This window comes from Oryzias latipes, chromosome 12, assembly GCF_002234675.1.
Source record: "Oryzias latipes chromosome 12, ASM223467v1".
Classification (NCBI taxonomy): Eukaryota; Metazoa; Chordata; class Actinopteri; order Beloniformes; family Adrianichthyidae; genus Oryzias; species Oryzias latipes.
This window is the reverse complement of record NC_019870.2, coordinates 16,051,806-16,071,622: the sequence shown is the minus strand read 5'-3', so window position 1 is coordinate 16,071,622 and position 19,817 is coordinate 16,051,806. Positions and strand designations below refer to the sequence as shown.

Sequence of the window (19,817 nt, the reverse complement as noted above, 5' to 3'; positions counted from 1 at the left end):
ACAGCCTGGCATTTCCAAAGGGAGTGAGGTGAAGCAGGTGGAGGAAGGATTAAAACCTCAAAGGAGTACACAGAACAGCAGAGAGGGATGGACAAATGGCAGGTTGACAGAGACGCTGACCTGATCCGTTTCGGTTTTCAGGGTGCGTGTGGGACAGGTACTCTCCAAACGCTCGCGCTGCTCTGTGGGGGCAAACACACACCATACACATAAAGACATTAATTCATGGGTAGAGAGGAGGGATGAGTGAGAGACGACAGACAAGGGAAGAGGAGAAAGAAGGAAAGGGCACGGGAACTATAAATCATAATCCTAATTGGCTTCTTTGTAGACTTGTGCCACCCACAGATTAAGATGCAGCTGTTTTATCTCCTATGTTCAGCCAGTCTTAGCCAAGAGTGAGAAAGTGAGACAGCATAAGGAAACAGAGGGAAAGCTTATTTTAGGTAAACTCCTGTGTGTGACTTCAGTTTGAGTTGGTGGATGAAAAAGTACCCATGTGCCCTCTGATTTCCCCCCCCCCCCCCCAATTTTTTATCAACATTAATACGTTTCTGTTAGAGATACATGAAAAAAAATTGTCTACAAAATCCCCTCTGGTATTCTATCAAACCCATTTTCTTGTAATGGGGTTCTGAGCTGCTACTACTGTCTTGTGGCTCCGCTCGGACTCAGAACCATCAGAGAGAGTTAGGGACAGCCGGGGACAGCGAGAGAAGTTGCTGCCCCACAGAGAACTGAAGAGACGACGTGACAGTGAATCAAGTTGAATTAAAAAAAAAAACGCTCAATATTAGTCCAGGAGTCATTTTTTACCTTAGCTATAGACTCTGAACACGGCACATTAATTCAACACAGAGGGCAGCTGTGGGTACATTGGTAGCTTACCATCACCAAGTATGAATGAGGAGTGAATGAATAATGGATACACTTTGTAAGCACTTTAAGCTTCTGGAAAAGCATAGAAAAACCTAGTCCATCGTTATTATTATAATATGTTTTGTGTAATCAAGGAACACTTGTTAAAGTTGCACATAAGTGGGAAAAGACAAGGATCTCTTGGAGAACATTGTATTTTAATGAGTTTATTACACAGGCACATATGAATGTCAAAATATAAAGTATTTCTTGCACCTCATTTGAAATATTTTGGTGCATTAATTTCCCATACATACAAAATTTGCTTTGATAAAAGTTCAAAAAAAGCTAGTCTTGTTTCCATTGACTTTGCAGAAGTTGTGTCTTAAGCTGTTTGGATCAGCTGTGAACTTCACACATGAATGAACGTGTCACGTTTTGCTGAACCTGCAGTTCTTGTTGCTGCGTGGAGTGGAAATTTGCTATACTTTGATTAGTGTAGAATGACCTTAGCGTTTTCAAATTAATGTTCTAAAACTATCGATTTCTCTGCATTATGGCTACACTGAAAGGCTCACTCTGACCTCCTTACGTAAGGCTGACTCCTACTGTTACTTTTGTCAAAAATATAGTTCATCCTTTCTTATTAAAAAAGTTGCTAAAGAAAGTTTTAGTCTTATTTTCTGTTAAAAGTACATTTCCAAGACAAAATTGGATGTTTTAAAGTGTATTTTTAGTGATAATTTATTATCTCTCTGCTGTTTTTACAGAGCTATGGTAACAGGGTAATTCTATTTTATTCTATTCTATTCTATAGTTAGGAACAATAATAGAAAACCATTGGCAGAAGGAAAAGTAAATATTATAATGTGTTAAATTGCCCACCACTGTCAAATTGTTTGCAGTGATTATTGTGATTCATCAATAATGCATCCATTTCAGGCCTGAGCAACTTTTAATCAGCTCATATGATTAGCTGTTGATGTTACAGTTACAGTCTTATCTAATTGTTCAGCTTTACAAGAATAAAATATTTACTGTAACCTAAACAAACACACTTTTTTTGTTACCATTAACCTGAAAAAAACCCTGAGTTAATTGTTGTGACCTACATTTTTGTTCCTATTTGTAGCAGACATCCCTTTGGTTTGTGGTCTAGTCAGGCTAAAGACCCCACCAGGACTAATGAACAGAAAAGAAGACAGATACAAAGCAGTCATATTTGTGCTGCGGAGTCCCCTGACCACGGCATAATCTATGGGCGTGTGCCTCCTCCCAGGCAGCATCTTCTATTATTAAAGCCTGTCTAACCAAGCAAGCAAACAGCTCACCCTCAGTCACACACAGAGCAGATCTGCAGTGAAAATAATAAAACTTTCTGGATTCTCCATCATTCCTATATCTGGGGTTCTTATGTAAACTCTTGTGCACATACTTCCTAAGGTCACATTTGATCCTAAAAGAGACAATCAGATAATCGTAGTCAGTCGGCTGTGAGCTCTAAGTTTACATCAAACACCGCAGCAAATCGGCTCAAAGTTTCATTTTGTTACACTATTGCAAACTCGTTAAATAAAGCTTTTAATTACGGGAGTGAAAGAGAAAACTTGCAGGTTTACAATGCAGCTCCCCAGAACTTTTACATTCATCCAATTTTTTAATGGCAACAATAAAAGGACGTGTTCTTCCTTGTTTCCTTGAGTCCCTTTGACTCTTCCATTGCTTACTGTTTGTGGCAAAGACAGCAAAAGTCAATCCGTCTCTTCAGAGTTTTGTTAAGGAACCAAGAGGCTCTGCAGGAGCTGCAACACCATGCAACCCCCTTCTCTATATTTCTAAAAATAGGTTGTCATGCAGCTGCAGTTCTGGTGCATCTTCCTCTCAGGAATCCACTACGTCTGGTTTTTGATAGTCCTTTGGGTCTGTCGGGTGCTTACGTGCACGAGCAAGTTCGGACGAGAGAGATCCTCCGAACAAATGAACACAGTTACATAACAGTTGCAAAAAACTACTCTTTAATCAGCAGGTGTTGTTAAGATCTGAAGTGTTTTCATTTTGCCCTCCCAGGTCATTATTCACCTGACAGGACCCTGATTATAATCAGCAAACAATGGTGGAGGAGACCCACGTCATCCACTATACTTGAGAGGAAAAAAAGAGTTGGAAAACCGTTTCTCATGCAGGAGGCCTGTCTCCGTAGTGCGCCGTCTCATGTTAATGCATTTGCTTGGTATATATGGTGTGTGAGCACGGCAAATGGGGGTACAGGTGCTGAGGAGCAAGCTGAGAGATTTACCCCGGGGAAAAATGAAGAAGCAGAAGCCCCTATCATGTGTGATGGACACAGAGTTGGGGAGCTAGGGCAGTTTTTGAGAAACTATTACAGCACAAAAGAAAAGGGGAGTCAGGAGACAAATTGGGGGCATATTAACAAAGAAGTCTGGAATAATATAGGGGGAAAGTGAGGTGGACAGAGAGCACAGTCAGCACAATGGAGAGGTAAATGATTAAAACAGCAGGGGAAGGTGATTCTCTCTGAAGGGAAACTGGATCTTTTAAAGTCAGCTGAGAATTTTTTTTTTTTTTTTCCATTAGTCGCCTTGGATGGATTGAATGTGGGAGGTACTGGTAACGGAAAAAAGTATAACAAATTCTAAGACGCAAAAGCCTCCAGTAAACCCACGAGGAGAAGGATGCAAAATTATCCTAGACATACTTGAAAACAACAACAAAAAATATCTAAAAATATTTCAGTTTTTAAGCCAACAAACTGCCCTTTGAGTGAAAAGGGATTGTGTTTTTGTGTTTGAGGATGAAGGCATCATCTCATCTTATTTTCTGTTAATCCCTGCTTCCATTGCTTTACTGTAGACCTCGGTTAACTCTTGTGCTATCTTAGATGACCCCACCCTTACATTGACGTGTCCTCCCTACCATGACAAAGGTGGATAAAGGTGGAAAGATTTCATGTAATCCATGGAAACCAGTGAAGATCACAAATCATTGAAGAAAAAAGGTTCAGCACACTGTCTAGTGGGTCTAGATGACCCACCTCCCAATGTTAAAGTGCCTAGGATAGCACAAGGGTTACAGAGTTGATTGCACATTGGAGGAGATGTGAAGAACTTGTCCCACCAAGAAAAGTTAAATCATGCCAACAAAGAACAAAACAGACGTACCAGATGATTTTAATCCATCGGCAAAACCAACTGCTGCTCTTTTGAGATGCTTTTGGTTGTAGTGGATCCAATTTTAAAGTTTTTTCTTTCTTTTTGCAGTGCTTAAATTTGTTATTTTTTTAAAACAGTTTTCAAGTGTGTCATGCTAAGATAAGAGATATGAAAAATCTTTTTTTTTTATTCAAAGTCTATATGATTGGTAAGCTTTGGAAGGTAGACACAGTTAAATACTTTAAAATAAATTTTCAAATTAGTAATTTTCTAAAAAAATTTACAATGCAGTATCTCTTTTTTGTTGGCTATAAGACCATGTCTTAACAAGAACTTGAACGAATCTGCAGTTTTTCCACAATCAAACAAAAACAAGAAGCACATATTTGAACAACAGATTAATTTATTACTGATCCAAAAATAGCTTAAATGAAGACCTCTTTTTCTGTTTTTCTGTTAAAACATTAGCAAAAATAAATCACAGTAGACCTAAAGATGGTTTGTTATTCTCTGTTCATCTCAGACGTTATGTAAGCAGAGAGCTTTGGGATGTTCAGAGGATTACTCCCCGTCTCTCTTCTCAAACATTTATCCGAGCTTCAGTTGGAAACGTAACACTCCCCAGACAGGAATCTTTGCTTTGCAGTTCAGCAAAACCATGCTCTGTTCACAACTTTCAGTCAACATAACATTGTATTGTTTGAAGTGACATCTTCAAAAATCACCTCTTTACAGCTGATCTGCATCTGCTTCAGGGTTCTGAGGGAGGAGGAATTTACCATTTTTACTCCCGAGGTCAACTTTACCAATTTCAGTGCAACTTCAGGTTCAGGAAAAATAACAGCAGAAATGACAACAAATTTTCGCGTACAATAAACTTTGTTTACAACTGTAATTTTTAGTCAAACTTAAAGAGTTTGCAGGGAAAAATGGGGACGGAAAACGGTTCTGCACAAGAACATTCACAGTTTGTTCTCCATCATGAGAAAACTGCCACAAGAACATGTTAGAAACTACAAAAACACGATTTTGAACACAACCTCTCATTCGGCACGAAACAAAATCCTATCCAGAACTTTCTTGGTATGATGGCGTACCGCTTCTTTGTCAAAACAATTTTTTTAGGTTATTCGGTTTAAAAAATCCAGTAAAGACTATTTTTTTCCTCCTGTCAAATGGTTGATAAAGACAAATCAAAATTCTCCCACAGTCTCAACAGTAATGGACCCTTTTTATTCACAGCTCCAAACCAACCATTAAAATATTGAGAAGTAAAAGGTTTTGTTTGATCCTTTTATCTCTTTTGCTCTTAATCACCAGCAAACTAAACACTTTCGACCCAGAAGACGTTCCCCGCAGGTAGAATGATCTAAACACCTGACAAGTATTAAGATAGATACTATTTAGTAATTCTATAGCATCAATATTAAGATTTTTTTATTTAAGTAATTATAGTTCTGCAACATTCATATTTAGTGTTCAGAATAAAATAATCGTATTATCTGTCATCCTAAGACCAAGAAAAGAGTTTTAGCACATACAGGCAGCGGTCTGTGGGCGGATGTCCAGCATACTGTACTCAGCATTTCCACTGCTGAATGAGTCAGACATAACTACACACACACAGCAGCTAATGAAAATATTTAGCCACAAACATTATCACTTACAAAAATCAGAGTAGGCCCAACACTCACATGAAAAATGTAAAAAATATGTTTGAGTGCTGATTTGACAAATGGCAGTTTAGTTTAGACAGGTTCTATGAAGAGCTCTATCTAACCTGGTTCATGCAAAATCCTCATGCAGGACAAGCGTGCCTCAGAATACTGTGACAGTATTTTACCCTTGTGCTATCCTAGGCACTTTAATATTGGGGGTTGGGTCATCTAGACCCACTAGACAGTGCGCTGAACCTTTTTTCTTCAATGATTTGTGATCTTCACTGGTGTCCATGGATTACATGAAATCTTTCCACCTTTATCCACCTTTGTCATGGTAGGGAGAACCCGTCAATGTAAGGGTGGGGTCATCTAAGATAACACAAGGGTTAATGCAGACATTGGTCAGGTTCACTAGAAAAATTTTACTAAAGAAGAGGAAGATCATAATTCACAGCTCAATGGATGATGAAGTGCCCTTAGGCCAGATGCTGAGCACTCAAGCCCTGTCCAGTCTTAGGGGTTTATAGTTGTAGTTTAGCATCATTACTGTTGTTGACGTTTTACTAATAAAAAATTTGTTTTTTGGAACATTGTAGAGGATTTCTACCCATTTACTCATGAGAATGAATTGTAGATCTGAGGCAAAATGCGTAAAAACTAACAAACAAAGAAAATCTATGTTGTGTGACATTTAGCTTTAATGGTTTCCTTCTTCCCTCTCATGTGCAAGCTGTAAATTTGGTCTCCAAGTCTGCAAGTGGACCCAGAAGACTGAAACAATCAAAGAAAAGCTCCTAGAACTTCTGACCTCATCACTGCACGTACTTTCCTCGTGGACCAAGAAGCATTTAACTGTGTGATCACACTGTTCTCTGGCAGGTGAAGTGAAGCACCTCACGTCTGAAGAGGGTCATCACTGCCACGGAGACATTCCCACTCCTCAGAACATCATTAGAACAAATGTGTCCTCTGGGTGTCTCTCTCCCATAAACAACCGGCTGGCATGAACGCAGACACCCCACCTTCTCCACCCGCCACTCCTACTGCCCCTTAATTGAATCATCCCCTCAAATGCACTAATCGAATTGGATTTGCCATAAATGCATAGACACATACGTGCAGAACAACACATACACACTAAACTGGGGTGATGAGAACCTGTTGACAGACTTGTTGCATGACTAATGGCAGAGGGATGCTGCAGTGCATCATGGGACATGTGAGGATCGCATATCTGATTGGGGAGCTGCTCGCATGTCAGCACACTTGTGTTTGAACTCAGTCACCTCATCATTTATAAAGCTGCACAATTCAACCAGTCAAGAAATTATTTATGTAACCGGAGTAAGTAAATCGGATTAATAATTCTTATCTTCCTCTTGGCCATGATGAAGTAACTATGTAATTTTAATATATTGTAAATTATATTTAAACACCATATGAATTATTTTTCCTGTTCAGATATGATTTCTTTATCTTAAAAAAATCAAACATGTCAGTCATTATTTATGTCAGTATTTACAGTGTTTAACATATTTTTTCATAAGGGCTTTGATGCTACATCATTCAGTCAGTTCATAGGAAGGTACAGCAAGTTCTAACAATTGCAAGTGCTAAAATTAAAGTAAATCTGACAATCTAAATGTCTGCACCCATTAAGATGACAAAGATGTATTTTTCAAATAAAATTAGTTTTCAAAAATGCCTAATTTAGTCGATTTAAAGTGAATAATTTGGTAAATGTATTACACCTTGAGCTAGAAAAAAGATGCAGTCAGTGGACCAAAAATAGGATTTCTTTGTTCCAGTAATGCTGTAAACGTAATGATGTTCAAAGTAAGCCCGCACCCCCAAATGTTTTTAATCAATAATTTTGGTGGAAATCAGAGTTACATCACACCAACACTCACTACAGTCCAAATGCAATCACACCTGCCCTCAATCAACGAAAGGACAGAATTTGATCTGAATCCCTCCGTTGAAGCAAAGCCTTTCATCTCATAACGTTTTCACCCCTGACAGCTTTGAGAACCCCGCTTTCCACTAGTCTTCAGATGAACTACAGCTCCCTTCTGAGGTAGATGGAATGATCAAAGTACCTTCTTTCTTACTCTCTGTTGCAAAATTTTGATGTGTAAATGCAATCCCCTGCACTTTCACCACTTTCTTCCTTCCAGTCACCAGCCTCTTGTTGACAGTCCACACCAAGTCTGAACCAGCAGTTCAGAACTTAAAAATAAATCAAATCAAACAGTGCTAAGTTAATGTTCTATGTTGGTATGAATTTTACAGTTTACTCTGGTAGGTTGTCCACTAGAATGAGTTTAGTCATCTGAGATCATCTCTTTCTAAATGTGTCAAAGCCATGCTGGTTTGGAAATGGCACCACGAGGCAAGTATTCCCCTGGATGGGTCTGAAAACATGTGCACACCAAAAACTCATCTCCAGAGTGGAACGATGAAGCCATCATCCAATTTAACACCTCTAGTTCTAAGCTGCACTAAATCTTTATACACCCTTTGTTTTCAAACATCACATTTTAAAGGATGGAAGACAATCAAATGCTCAAAGTATTACTAAAGAAGTTTCTTTTGCCTTCTTTCGTTTAGCTAGTTTCTTAGCACTGTCAAACATGTCAGTTTACTGTATAAGTGTTTAAAAATCCTCTCTGTGAAGAGTAAACATTGGCCTTTTTCCTGCACATTGACAAATTCTATTATTCTTTTGTTAAAAGTAGCTAGAACATCTTCAAAACCCCTTTGAGTCACACAAGAGCACATCCAAGCACATCTAAGCCAAAAAACAACAACAAATCACAGTACAAAGCAAAAAAGTTCAGATATTGTTTTTTTTTTTCTAAATGGAACTAAATATCAGATTGTGTTAAAATAAAATTACCGTAATTAAATGGTGTACTTTTAAACCTATACACTAAATCCCTTTTAGACTTAATGACCCACTCTGATAAAATTGTGTTTTTGGTGTTTTTAACATGTTCTTTTGGCATTTTTCTAATGTTGGAGGATATATATCAAGTTTATATATTTATATATTATATATATTATATATATATATATATATATATATATATATATATATATATATATATATATATATATATATATATATATATATATATATATATATATATATATATATATGTGGGGGTGCTATGTGGGGGTGCTATGTAAATGTGTTGTATATCAAGTTTAAAATTGCATTTCTGAGTATTTCTTCATTTTAAGTTTTTGTGAACCAGGAGCAGATCAAAAAATGGCATTTGAAAATTTTTGTTTTCAAATTTTTTTTTACGTAGAAAATACGCTGGACGGGGAACAGGCTCCCTGCTCTGCTCCATTCTGATGCATCCACTAGCAGATAAATAGATCCACGTACGTTTCTTTTTTTCCTCGTCTGAGCTGGAATCTGGATCAAAACTGTACAGCTGGATAGCTCCAATATTTTTTGCCATTTTTGTTGCACCAGTAATGTTAGTTTGGGGTTGTGAGAGGCTGTAAGCCAGCGGGAGAGCGGGTAATCAAAGAGCTCTCAACAACAGGGAGGGGAAGGAGGGCAGGGTTTGCTCTGCACCAGCAGTCGCGACCAAAACTTGGAGACAAATTTCTGAAATTCATTTGCCCCAGAAATTATGTCCTAGAATACAACACAGGTTTTCTTTTTTTATTCTAAAAACAACATAATCAAAATTAAAAGTCCACAAGGAATGCTTTAAAAATAGATCAAAAGATCATCAAAGTTTTAAAATCCAATGAGTGAAGAGTAAATAGACAACAAATTGTCTATTTTATCTTTTGGTTAAAGATGCAAATAAAATCCTAAAAACCAATTTATTGCCACAGGAGCTCATCTAGGCACATTTAAACCAAAAAAATAACAAAATAAAAATCACGACAAAAACACAAAATCAAATGAAGGACAATAAAAAAACAGTAAATGTAAATAAAAAGTAGGTTTTGTTGTGATTAAATTTATTTTACTATATATTATATATCCCTTCTAGACTTAAATATTAAGGCAATAAATGTGATTTACACTTAATCAATCTAAAATTATTTCCATTTGTGAAAGGACAGTTAATCTGAGTAACAAAAAGTCAATTTAAGTAATGATGGCCTTTTTTTTAAATTTAAGATTAGAGTTAATGCTGAGTTGATGAAAAACAAAGTAATTTATGTAATTTCTCTGACACAATGAACCTGTCTTAAAATGAATTTTGCACAGTATTTACTGATTAGAAAACCACACTTAAATTGTTGATTTTAATCAATAATTCATGCACAGAAACAAACAGCTTCCATTCTTTATCCACACAGTCTATATCCACACAGTGAGTGATGTCAAACCAGCAAAAGAAGACGTGATTCGTTCCGATTTTTCTGCTTGTCTGCCATTAAGGAGGGTGTTTTTAAGCAGGAAGCAGAATTCGTTAAGGGTGTGCAGATCTAAAGGTTTCCTCAAGCACATCATTCAGATCAAACAAAGGGAGAGAGGAAGCATAGAGAGTGTAAATGTGTGTATGTGTGATAGGAAGGCTGCTTTGGGTTCATTAAGGTTGTGCACAGGAGAAAAGCATTAAAACACTGGGTTAATGAGCTGCATCTACTAAGCATGCTCTTGTTTTTTTATATCCCTAAAATGAATTAAAATAATATTAAAACGGTATAAATTCTGCAGGTTTATCTTATTTTATGTATGTATTTATTTTTGCAGCTCCATTCCCATACGAGTTAAAACCAAAGCAGATTAAAGGCACTTCACATCTCCACAAACAGAACTGAGGAATTCTGCAACCACTTGCGTAACGCGTGAGAACCACGTTCTGCTGCGCAGTCACAACACACACACCGCACTCCACCACCACGGGGGCTGCGTGCACACGGGTGACGTCATAGCACATCAGCCCACATCTGTGGATGCTGCTGCTGCTGCTCAAGTGAAGGTCATCCACTCACTGAATTCCAATCACCCGCTCATCGATCGCAGCGCGAGACACCCCTTGCGCCACGTTTGAAGCGGATTCCGCGTGTGACTGAGTCTGTGCCTGTGTCTGAGCCCCGTGCGTGCGCGCACCGCTTCCTGAGCCACACAGCCGTGACACAGCGCGGGATGGATTTAAACAAGACTTTTGTCTGCATGCAGCTCATGCCAGCCCTGCTCCATTTATAGCTCTCAGCTCAGGCGTTTGCGGTTCTGCAGGTTGCAAGAGAACAGTCCCATTCATTTTCATCGATTTGAGACTGACCCAGATAGCTTTACTTGTGCAAGACAGCACTGACTGCAGTAATTGATTAATTGGCATATGCTTCATTTTTTTCCCACCAGGATATGAAGGCAGCCTCCTCTTCATCGCTGCGAGAGAGCATTAATAATTTTTGAGTTGGGAAGAAAAAGAGCAAACGTGATCTTCAAGCTGCTGGGATGTTTAAATATTTGGATGATGATGTAAAATGGGTCGGGGGGGGGGGGGGGGCTGAATACTTCTTTTATTGATCTGCGTTATATTGGTGGCTGTGGATCATGATGCTCCATTCAAAATGAATGTGACCCGAAGGAGCCTGAGAAAACAAAACAAAAACAAACACACAAACAATACAAACAAAAACACCCGCAGCCTCGGGCTATAGACGGGACAGTCGCAGAGAGCGCAAGGAGGCTCGCTGCGCATTGGAGGACGTGCTGTTTCCGGGATAGCGCAGTGGCAATTCATCAAAACAGCCTTGACACCTGCACACTTGGCCTGGTCCGTCCCCAAAGACTGAAAAATCTCCCAATAAACCCCCCGCAGGTGCGTCTTCGTGCGTACAGGCGCAAAGAGACCCCAGTACCACCACTCACCTAACTTTTGCTGCCACCGAAGATATCGCATCGTTCCTTAAATTCCTCCTTCTGGACGCGGCAGTTCCCATGCTGACATGGAAACGACGCAGGCAGGAAAGCTGGTCATTCCAAACACTCGGAGCACGAAAAAGGAAAAGAGAATAGTCTGTAGAAAAGTTAAAGGGAATCCGGGAACAGACAGATTACGCACGAGTCTGCAGAGCCTGGGACGGACGTCTGCCTCCCCGCCTCCTTCTTCTCGTCTCTCCGGATGTGAGCACGTACGAGGGGAGCTCAACAGCTGTGGCAGGAGATGCACACACCTCCCTCTCTCTTTCATTGATCTGAAAATGGAAAGGGAGCACCGTGAGCTGGCGAAAGCACGTTAAGATACGGAGCAAACGCATGGAGGACGTGGTCTAATCTAAACGTGCCATGTTTTGGTTCAATCCATGCTAGGGGTACCACGGGGATTTGATTTATTATTCATGTGGGGGTGTTATGTAATTGTTCATTTTGCTCATTGTGCGCTTGTGCACGCTGACACAGACTCTTGTAAACATAGCCAAGGATAGGTGATTGCAACGAGGAGCTGCTGTGTCTTCCAAGCATCCCTAAGAAGATGATTTCAGAAGGCTGTGCTGCAAGATTTTCATTTGCATTCAAGCTTCTGAAGCAATAATTCAGGTCTATCTTTATGCGAATATAAATTTCTAACTCCTAAAATATGACATTTTCTATACATACATATATATATATATATATATATATATATATATAATCTCCTCAGGTTAAAAAAGGCTGCTTCCTCTATTCTTGCGTCCACTCAACATCTTCTTTCACCTGTGCCTGGATCTTTATTAATTGACTCAGCCCAGCTGCTATTTGACACAATGTCATAGTTCACCATTGCTTTCTGGTACTCAAAACCCGACTATCTGCTTCAGTCAAAGTCCTGTTTAGCCGTTTTGCTCTAGACCTGCTCTTTGTGGTTTCACTGTGCTCTGAGATCTGTTAGCAAACGTGATTTTTTTGGTTGTGGTTGTTTTGGATATGGGGTTGATTTGATATTGCACAAGAGATCTAATTTAAGGTGCTTTTCTCCAGTTTCCCTCTTGGAGAAACTCTGCCAAGATTCTACAATTCCTTGTTCTGTGGTTTGGAGGCCGAGTCTGTTTAATTATTCTACTTGAATCTCACCATCATTGTGCTCTTTCATGACATTTGGCTGCTTTAGGCTTCTCTCAATCATCTGGTATTCTAATGACATTTTCTGTCCTTCCCAGTGTTCCCACTATCCAAAACTTCACTGCTATAGCAAAGATCAAATCCTTGTTGTTGTTCAAGTAAAACAAGTGCTACTAATTATGAGTATCAAGAGTTGGGGGTCTGATATTTACTTTCTGACAAGTGCATCATGTTCTTCCAAAAGCCACAAAGCTTGATTGCAGTGGTAACCTGGGGGATATTCCTGAAAGCAGGTTATGCTAGTTACCACGGTAAGTTTGAGGATAAGGAAACGGATAACCTCAGCTTTCGGTTCCAAAAACTGAGGTATGTTTCAGAGTATATGTCAAGTTGTCATAGCAACCCATGCTCTGAACATAACCTGGTCCGGAGCAGGTTTAGTTGAAGCTTAGTTTGTTTACAGAGAGGTGAAGCAGCATGGCGTGTCCATTTGAAGATGATTTAGTGGATGAAGAAGCTCAGATAATACTTTTTCCACCATGAAGGGGTGAAAAGACCACGTATCCATGTTGTAAAGATAAACTTTTTTACATTAATCTAACTTAATTATGTGTTCAGTTAAGATAAACAATTTTTTTGAGTTCAGTCAACTTAAAAATAACACATATACAGACAGTTATTTTACTTTCATTCAAATAAATTCAATTAAGTAGGTGTAACTGTGATGCTGCTGTTAGATCGGCAGCGCAAGGAATTGTGGGATACCATTCCCTTAGCTTGTCTGGACGGATTTGGGTTTAAGTGTGAGTTTTTGTTTAAATACGTTTAGTTGTAGCTGTTTTACTGTGTTTTACTGAGTTATTCTGTCCTACTATGCTTAATTCTTTCTGCACCATGAGTGAGAGGGAGGGAGAGGATGATGAGTTTATTCTGCACCCGTAGTGTTTAGTTATGTATCCAGCACTGATGTTAAAGTCAGGGTCTCGTTTATAAATGAGTATTTCATGTTGTTAATCCTTTTTCAATCATTCGTTTTAATGTTACAAAAAAGAGAATATCTGCAGCCTCAAACTTAAACATATGAGAGTTCAAGAAAAATACTATAAATTAAGATGGAAAAACAGTTAATTGAATTGGAGTAATATGACATTTAAATAAATAAATATGTAAATTTGAGTTGTGTAAACAATTATTGAGTTGGATAGACATAAGAAATTAGGTTGAATAAATTTAACTCAATTACTTGTTACCAATTGAAGTAATTCATTTAAATTGGATAAGTTGGATAAGTTAAGTAAATATGCGTCACAATGAAAATAGAAATTAGATAGAAACTCGTGCGTTGACTTTGTCCTTTTTTTTTCTCCAAGCAGAATCTCTTTCTTTTGCTGATGAGCCGTATTACTTTTTTGATGGACGCATAATCTTCATACGCTGTCATTAAAATCTCAGACTCCGTCTTACTGAAGTATAGCGCTCTTTTTTTTACCACACGTTTCCAGGGTGACTTCGGAAATCGGCGATCCATTGAGAATGTCTTTATGTACTTGCATGCACGCGCGTTAACCCAGGGTTACCAAGTCCGGTGTAATTACACAAACTTATAACCTGTGTTTTGGAACAGACATACCCCGAGTAAGCAAGTTCAGGCGGATTTCAGCCAGAGTTCAGGGTAAAAGTCAGGGTAGTTTAAACATGCTTTCTGGAATACCCCCTTGATGACCAGATAAACCAAGGCAACAACACTGAACAACACAATCAGTTTACAGTTGTGTTTGATTCTTACTAGACTAGTGGCAGTTTCTCATCCCTCCAACAAAATATGAATGCATAAAAAACTGGCAAAAACGTTTTTAACCAGGTCTTTGTTGCATCTGCAACACTACTGTGAAGTTTGGGTTTAGATCCCCATAAAAGTGGGCTGCACAACTTTACAAGTCAATTTTGAACGTCACTTGTAATTGATAAAAATTTAAATGGTGTGCACAGGCAGGTAAGAAAAAAGGTTGCAACAAGTGATGCTAAATTTTAGTACCCATAACTGCTCACTACAGAAGAGACTACAAACTTTTCTTAAGTTAATCATCTAACAATCCCCAAAAAAGTATTCTTTTTTAGGTATACTTCAAGTATACCTACTTTATACTAAAAGTGAGGCAGTATACTTGAAATTTACTTTTTATATAATATCTATATATTGTAAACTCCAAACGTTCCAATCTAGTCTGAAGAAGTATTTAGTTATACTTCCTACACTACATGTACATATTCTAAAGCAGTGATCTCCAACACCCGGGTGACTGGTACCGGTTGGTTGGCCACTTGGTACCGGCTGCAGACAGAAAAAAAATGCACATGCATCGCTAACTATGATTAATTTCCCACTGATGTTTCTATTGTTGTTTTGTTGTTGTTTTCGTTTTCCCTTCTATCTCTTTTTTTCTTTCCTCCCCCCCCCCCCTCTCCCCCCTCATTATATGTAAATCACCTGGAAGCAACTCATCCTCGGTAAGTATTTATTTATGCACGGAACGGGCGCGCGCACACACAAGCGCACACAGGGGCGTGCACATGCGATCCCGCACACACACGCCGACATACTGCAATCACCTCACACAGGCTCTCATAGGACGCACGCGACACGCAGCTCACATAGCCAGAAAACGTTCACGCGCACAGCGCTTCTCAATGCGGGCACGCGCACACGGACTGGTACACAAGCACTACTTAGCTTTACACCTTTTCAGTTAGAGCAGTTATGAACAGTCTTAACATCGTTAGCTGGAATGTGCGTGGACTTGGCTCTGAGCCAAAGAGACTGAAAGTGTTAAATCACCTGGATGGTCTAAAAGCAGATATAGCTCTACTGCAGGAGACCCATTTATCGAATTCTTTGAATCACCTTATGTGCTGCTTACAATTTCCAGTTATATACTCTGCCAGTTACAACTCCAAACAACGAGGAGTTGCTGTTTTAATTAATAAAAATCTTAATTTTACTCATAAGGATACAGTTACTGACCCAGAAGGCAGATTTGTAATCATTAATATATCCATTCAGAATAAGGACTTTTGTATAGTGAGTATTTATGGTCCTAATGTTGACGACTCTTCCTTCTTTCACAGATTCTTCACCTCACTCTCAGCTCACTCTGACTCCACAATCATTATAGGAGGAGACTTCAACCTTGTTTTGGACCCTGAACTTGACAGACTCAGCACAGCAGCAAACCAGCGTACATGGCAGTCTGCAAGTATTCTAAAGCAGTACATGAATGATTTGGGTCTCTGCGACGCGTGGCGCTCATGTCATCCAAGCACTAAGGGGTTCACCTTTTTTTCTCCAGTTCACTATTCACACTCCCGTTTAGACTATTTATTAATCAGTAACTCTCTTTTAAAAAATATTCAAAGCTCCAATATCCATCCAATTATTATCAGTGATCATGCACCAGTCTCTGTAAACATTTCTAGGGAAAAATCCACACCCTCTGGTACAACCTGGAGGTTTAATACGTCTCTGTTAAAGGACCAGGAATTTCTTGAATTCTTTAAAAAAGAGTGGGCAACCTTCTTAGACTTCAACAATACTCCAGACATCCCACCGTGCGTTCTTTGGGAAACAGCAAAGGCAGTCATGAGAGGGAAAATCATTTCTTATTCAACGCACAAAAAACGCAAAGAGAAAGCAGATTTATTAGAATTAGAAAATAAAATCAAAACCCTGGAGACTGCTTATGCTGCTTCTGCACAGGAACACATTCTGGGAGATCTGAAAAATTTAAAGCTGCAGTTAAATGACATCATTAATAAACAAACACAATTTCAAATACAAAGGCTACGACTTGAAAGATTTGAAAACTCTAATAAATCTGGCAAATTTCTGGCTAATCAGCTTAAAATTAACAGAGAAAAATCATCAATCACCTCTATTATGGACCAAACAGGAAATGTCACCCATGACCCGGTCAAAATTAATAACGCATTTGAAAACTTTTATAAAAACCTGTACACACCGCAGATCAATCCGTCAGAGCAAAGTATTGACTCATTTCTTAATAATGTAAACCTACCCAGGCTAAATGAGGATCAAATCACAAACTTAGATTCTCCGCTCTCGCCGTCTGAACTTCATGAAGCTCTGTTACTTATGCCCAATGGTAAAGCACCAGGGCCTGACGGCTTTCCTGCTGAGTTTTATAAAGAATTCTGGGAACAACTGGCACCAACATTTTATAAAACTGTCACATCTATTAATGAGAGCCAATCAATGCCACCTAACATGAACTCAGCCAACATAATTCTTCTTCTAAAACCAGACAAAGATCCCACTAGTCCTTCAAGCTATCGCCCTATTTCTTTAATCAATGCAGATGTAAAAATTATCTGCAAAGCACTAGCACAGAGAATAGAAAAAATCACTCCTCACATAATTCACTTCGACCAGACTGGATTCATCAAAGGCAGACACTCGGATGATAATGTCCGTAGACTAGTTAATATAATAGACTTTGCCACCATTAAAAACCAGGAAATGACGGTACTATCGCTGGATGCTGAAAAAGCCTTTGACAGAGTTAATTGGAAGTTCCTTATTGCTGCCCTCCATAAGTTTGGTTTTGGAGAAGCATTCATCAATTGGATCAAAATATTATATCACAACCCCAATGCATCAGTTAGAACTAATAAACAGACTTCAAACAGGTTTTTTCTTGGAAGAGGAACCAGACAGGGCTGCCCACTCTCTCCTTCTCTTTTTGCTATATTCATTGAGCCTTTAGCTGCAGCAATAAGACAGAATGAGAGCATTATAGGAATAAAAACCAAACACAGCCATCATAAAATTAGTCTTTATGCGGATGACATATTACTGTTTTTAAGGAATTTACATTCTGTAAATGAAACAGCAATGATCATAAATGAATTCTCCTCCATATCAGACTATTCCATTAACTGGAATAAGTCTGTTTTATTACCACTCAACAGGAATATGGAACAAAGACTCACAATTCCAGTTAAAACAGGAAATATCAAATATCTGGGTATCTACTTTTCCCCCAAACTATCAGAACTGGTGCAGCTAAACCACACCCCATTACTGAAAAGCATACAGGACGATCTAACACGCTGGACCAACCTGCCTCTGTCCCTTATGGGCAAGGTAGCCACGGTTAAAATGAAAATCTTACCCAAAGTTAATTATCTCTTCTCAATGATTCCCACACAACCGCCATTAAAATGGTTCAAAACATTAGACTCATCCATATCAAGCTTTCTATGGAACAACAAACCTGCAAGAATTAGTCTAAAAACTTTAAAATCTGCAAAAAGCTGTGGAGGATTAGAACTACCTAATTTCCACAAATACTTTCTTGCAAATAGATTACAATACATCTTAAAATGGTTAAAAAATAATCCAGAAACCAACTCATGGTTAGACTTGGAACAGGTGTTATGTGGAAAGATCAACCTGTCACAGCTACCATTTATTAGCCAAACAGTTAAAAAACAGGATTGTTTCAAAAGCATTAATATAAATGCCACCTTAACAGCCTGGTGGGAATTTCTCAAAATATCAAAATCATCAATTCAACCGTGCAAAATGACACCCATCTGGAACAACCCGGACATCCTTATTAACAAAAAAATGATTCACTTCCCAGCTTGGCAAGCAGGGGGCATAAAACAACTAGAGCATGTAATTATTGATAGAAGATTCATAACCCCCCAGGAACTTCAAGACAAACATGGAATAAATAACTTCTTGGAATATCAGCAACTTAAATCAAGTATTACTAAAAAGTATAAAATTAAAGACGACGATTTAAAGCTACCAGATGTAGTTACCACTCTGATTAATTTTTCAATGAATAGAACTCTCTCCAAAATATACAAACTTTTATGTAATTTAGATAACAATATTGCCCTTCCAACAAAAAAATGGGATGCAGATTTGAGCATCAGCACAGATGAAAGCTTCTGGTCAGAACTTTGTCTAAACACCTTTAAACTGACAAAAAGTCTAAATCTGCAGCTAATCCATCTCAAAACTCTTCACAGAATTTACTACACTGGACAGAGGATGTTCAAGATGGGTCTCAGTAACTCAGACATTTGCGAGCACTGTGATAATAATCTACCCGACAGCTACATGCACGCACTGTGGTTCTGCACTCCTGTCCAGGCTCTCTGGCAGCAGGTATGTGCCGATTTATCAGTCTGGCTTAAGGTTTCAATCACTGCCTCACCGTCACTTTGTGTGCTTGGTGACATGAGTGCCATCGATATAGAAGAAGGATTAGCATCTATCATTTTCATAACTCTTTGTATTGCCAAAAAAACTATTTTAATAAATTGGAAAAACAAGAAAAATATAAACATAAGTCAACACAGAAATCTGCTGTTTGATCATATCAGCTTGGAAAAAATGTCAGCCCAAAGCTCAAGTAACTTTGAAAGAATTCAGTCTCTCTGGTCTCCTGTGGTTGACTCCATGACTTAGGGGGTGGAGGGCTTGGTCGTCGCTGCTCCTTGCCCTTCTGCCGTGGTTTGGGGTGGGGGTCGGGGCTTCCGGTGCCTGGCGGGGGCGGTGGGGGGCTCCGTTGGTCGGGGGGTCGGGTCCGGTGCCTGGGTGGGGCGGGCTGGGGCGCTGCGTGGTCCTCTGGGCTTGGGTGTGGGGGTGCGTGGTGGGGGGGTGGGGTGGTGGTCTGGCTTGGATTGGGGGGTTGGTCCCTTTGCCTGTGCTGGGGGGGGTTGGCGGGATGGCCCTGCTCGGGTGGGGGGGGCCCAGCGGCGCCGGATGGGCTGCCCATCTGCACCTGGGGCTGGGATCGGCCCTTCCCTGGCTCTGGGACGGGACGGGACAACCCTCTCGGGGCCCCCGGTCGCTCTGGGTGTCACCCGCTTCGGCTGCGGGGTCTGGGGTGGGGTGGGGTGGGGGGCTTGTCGGCCCTGTCCTGTGGGGGGGGCGTTCTGGGGGGGAGGGGGGGCCCATTATTAGTACGGGTCGGGGGGGCTAGCGGGTCGGGGTCTCCGCTGAGGCAATCAGTGGTTGCCTCGGCCGGTTGGCCTCCTCGGTCCCGTCGAGGCCTGACCAGAGCT

The 19,817-nt window shown here is 39.7% G+C and overlaps 1 protein-coding gene across 8 annotated transcripts in view; it reads right to left on the bottom strand.

Annotated features, from left to right (window-relative positions):
• The window catches only part of nsmf (NMDA receptor synaptonuclear signaling and neuronal migration factor), a 59,858-nt gene that overhangs the window by 30,575 nt on the left and 9,466 nt on the right, over positions 1–19,817 (bottom strand). For 7 of the 8 annotated variants that reach the window (XM_023960729.1, XM_023960730.1, XM_023960734.1 and 4 more), the window contains exons 3-4: positions 11,547–11,872; positions 121–182 (exon numbers count right to left, since the gene is read on the bottom strand). In XM_023960729.1, coding sequence (XP_023816497.1) covers positions 121–182; positions 11,547–11,617 — 133 coding nt within the window. In that variant the 5' untranslated portion in view covers positions 11,618–11,872. The remainder of the gene's footprint in view (positions 1–120; positions 183–11,546; positions 11,873–19,817) is intronic. The other variant, XM_023960735.1, reaches the window with a different exon arrangement.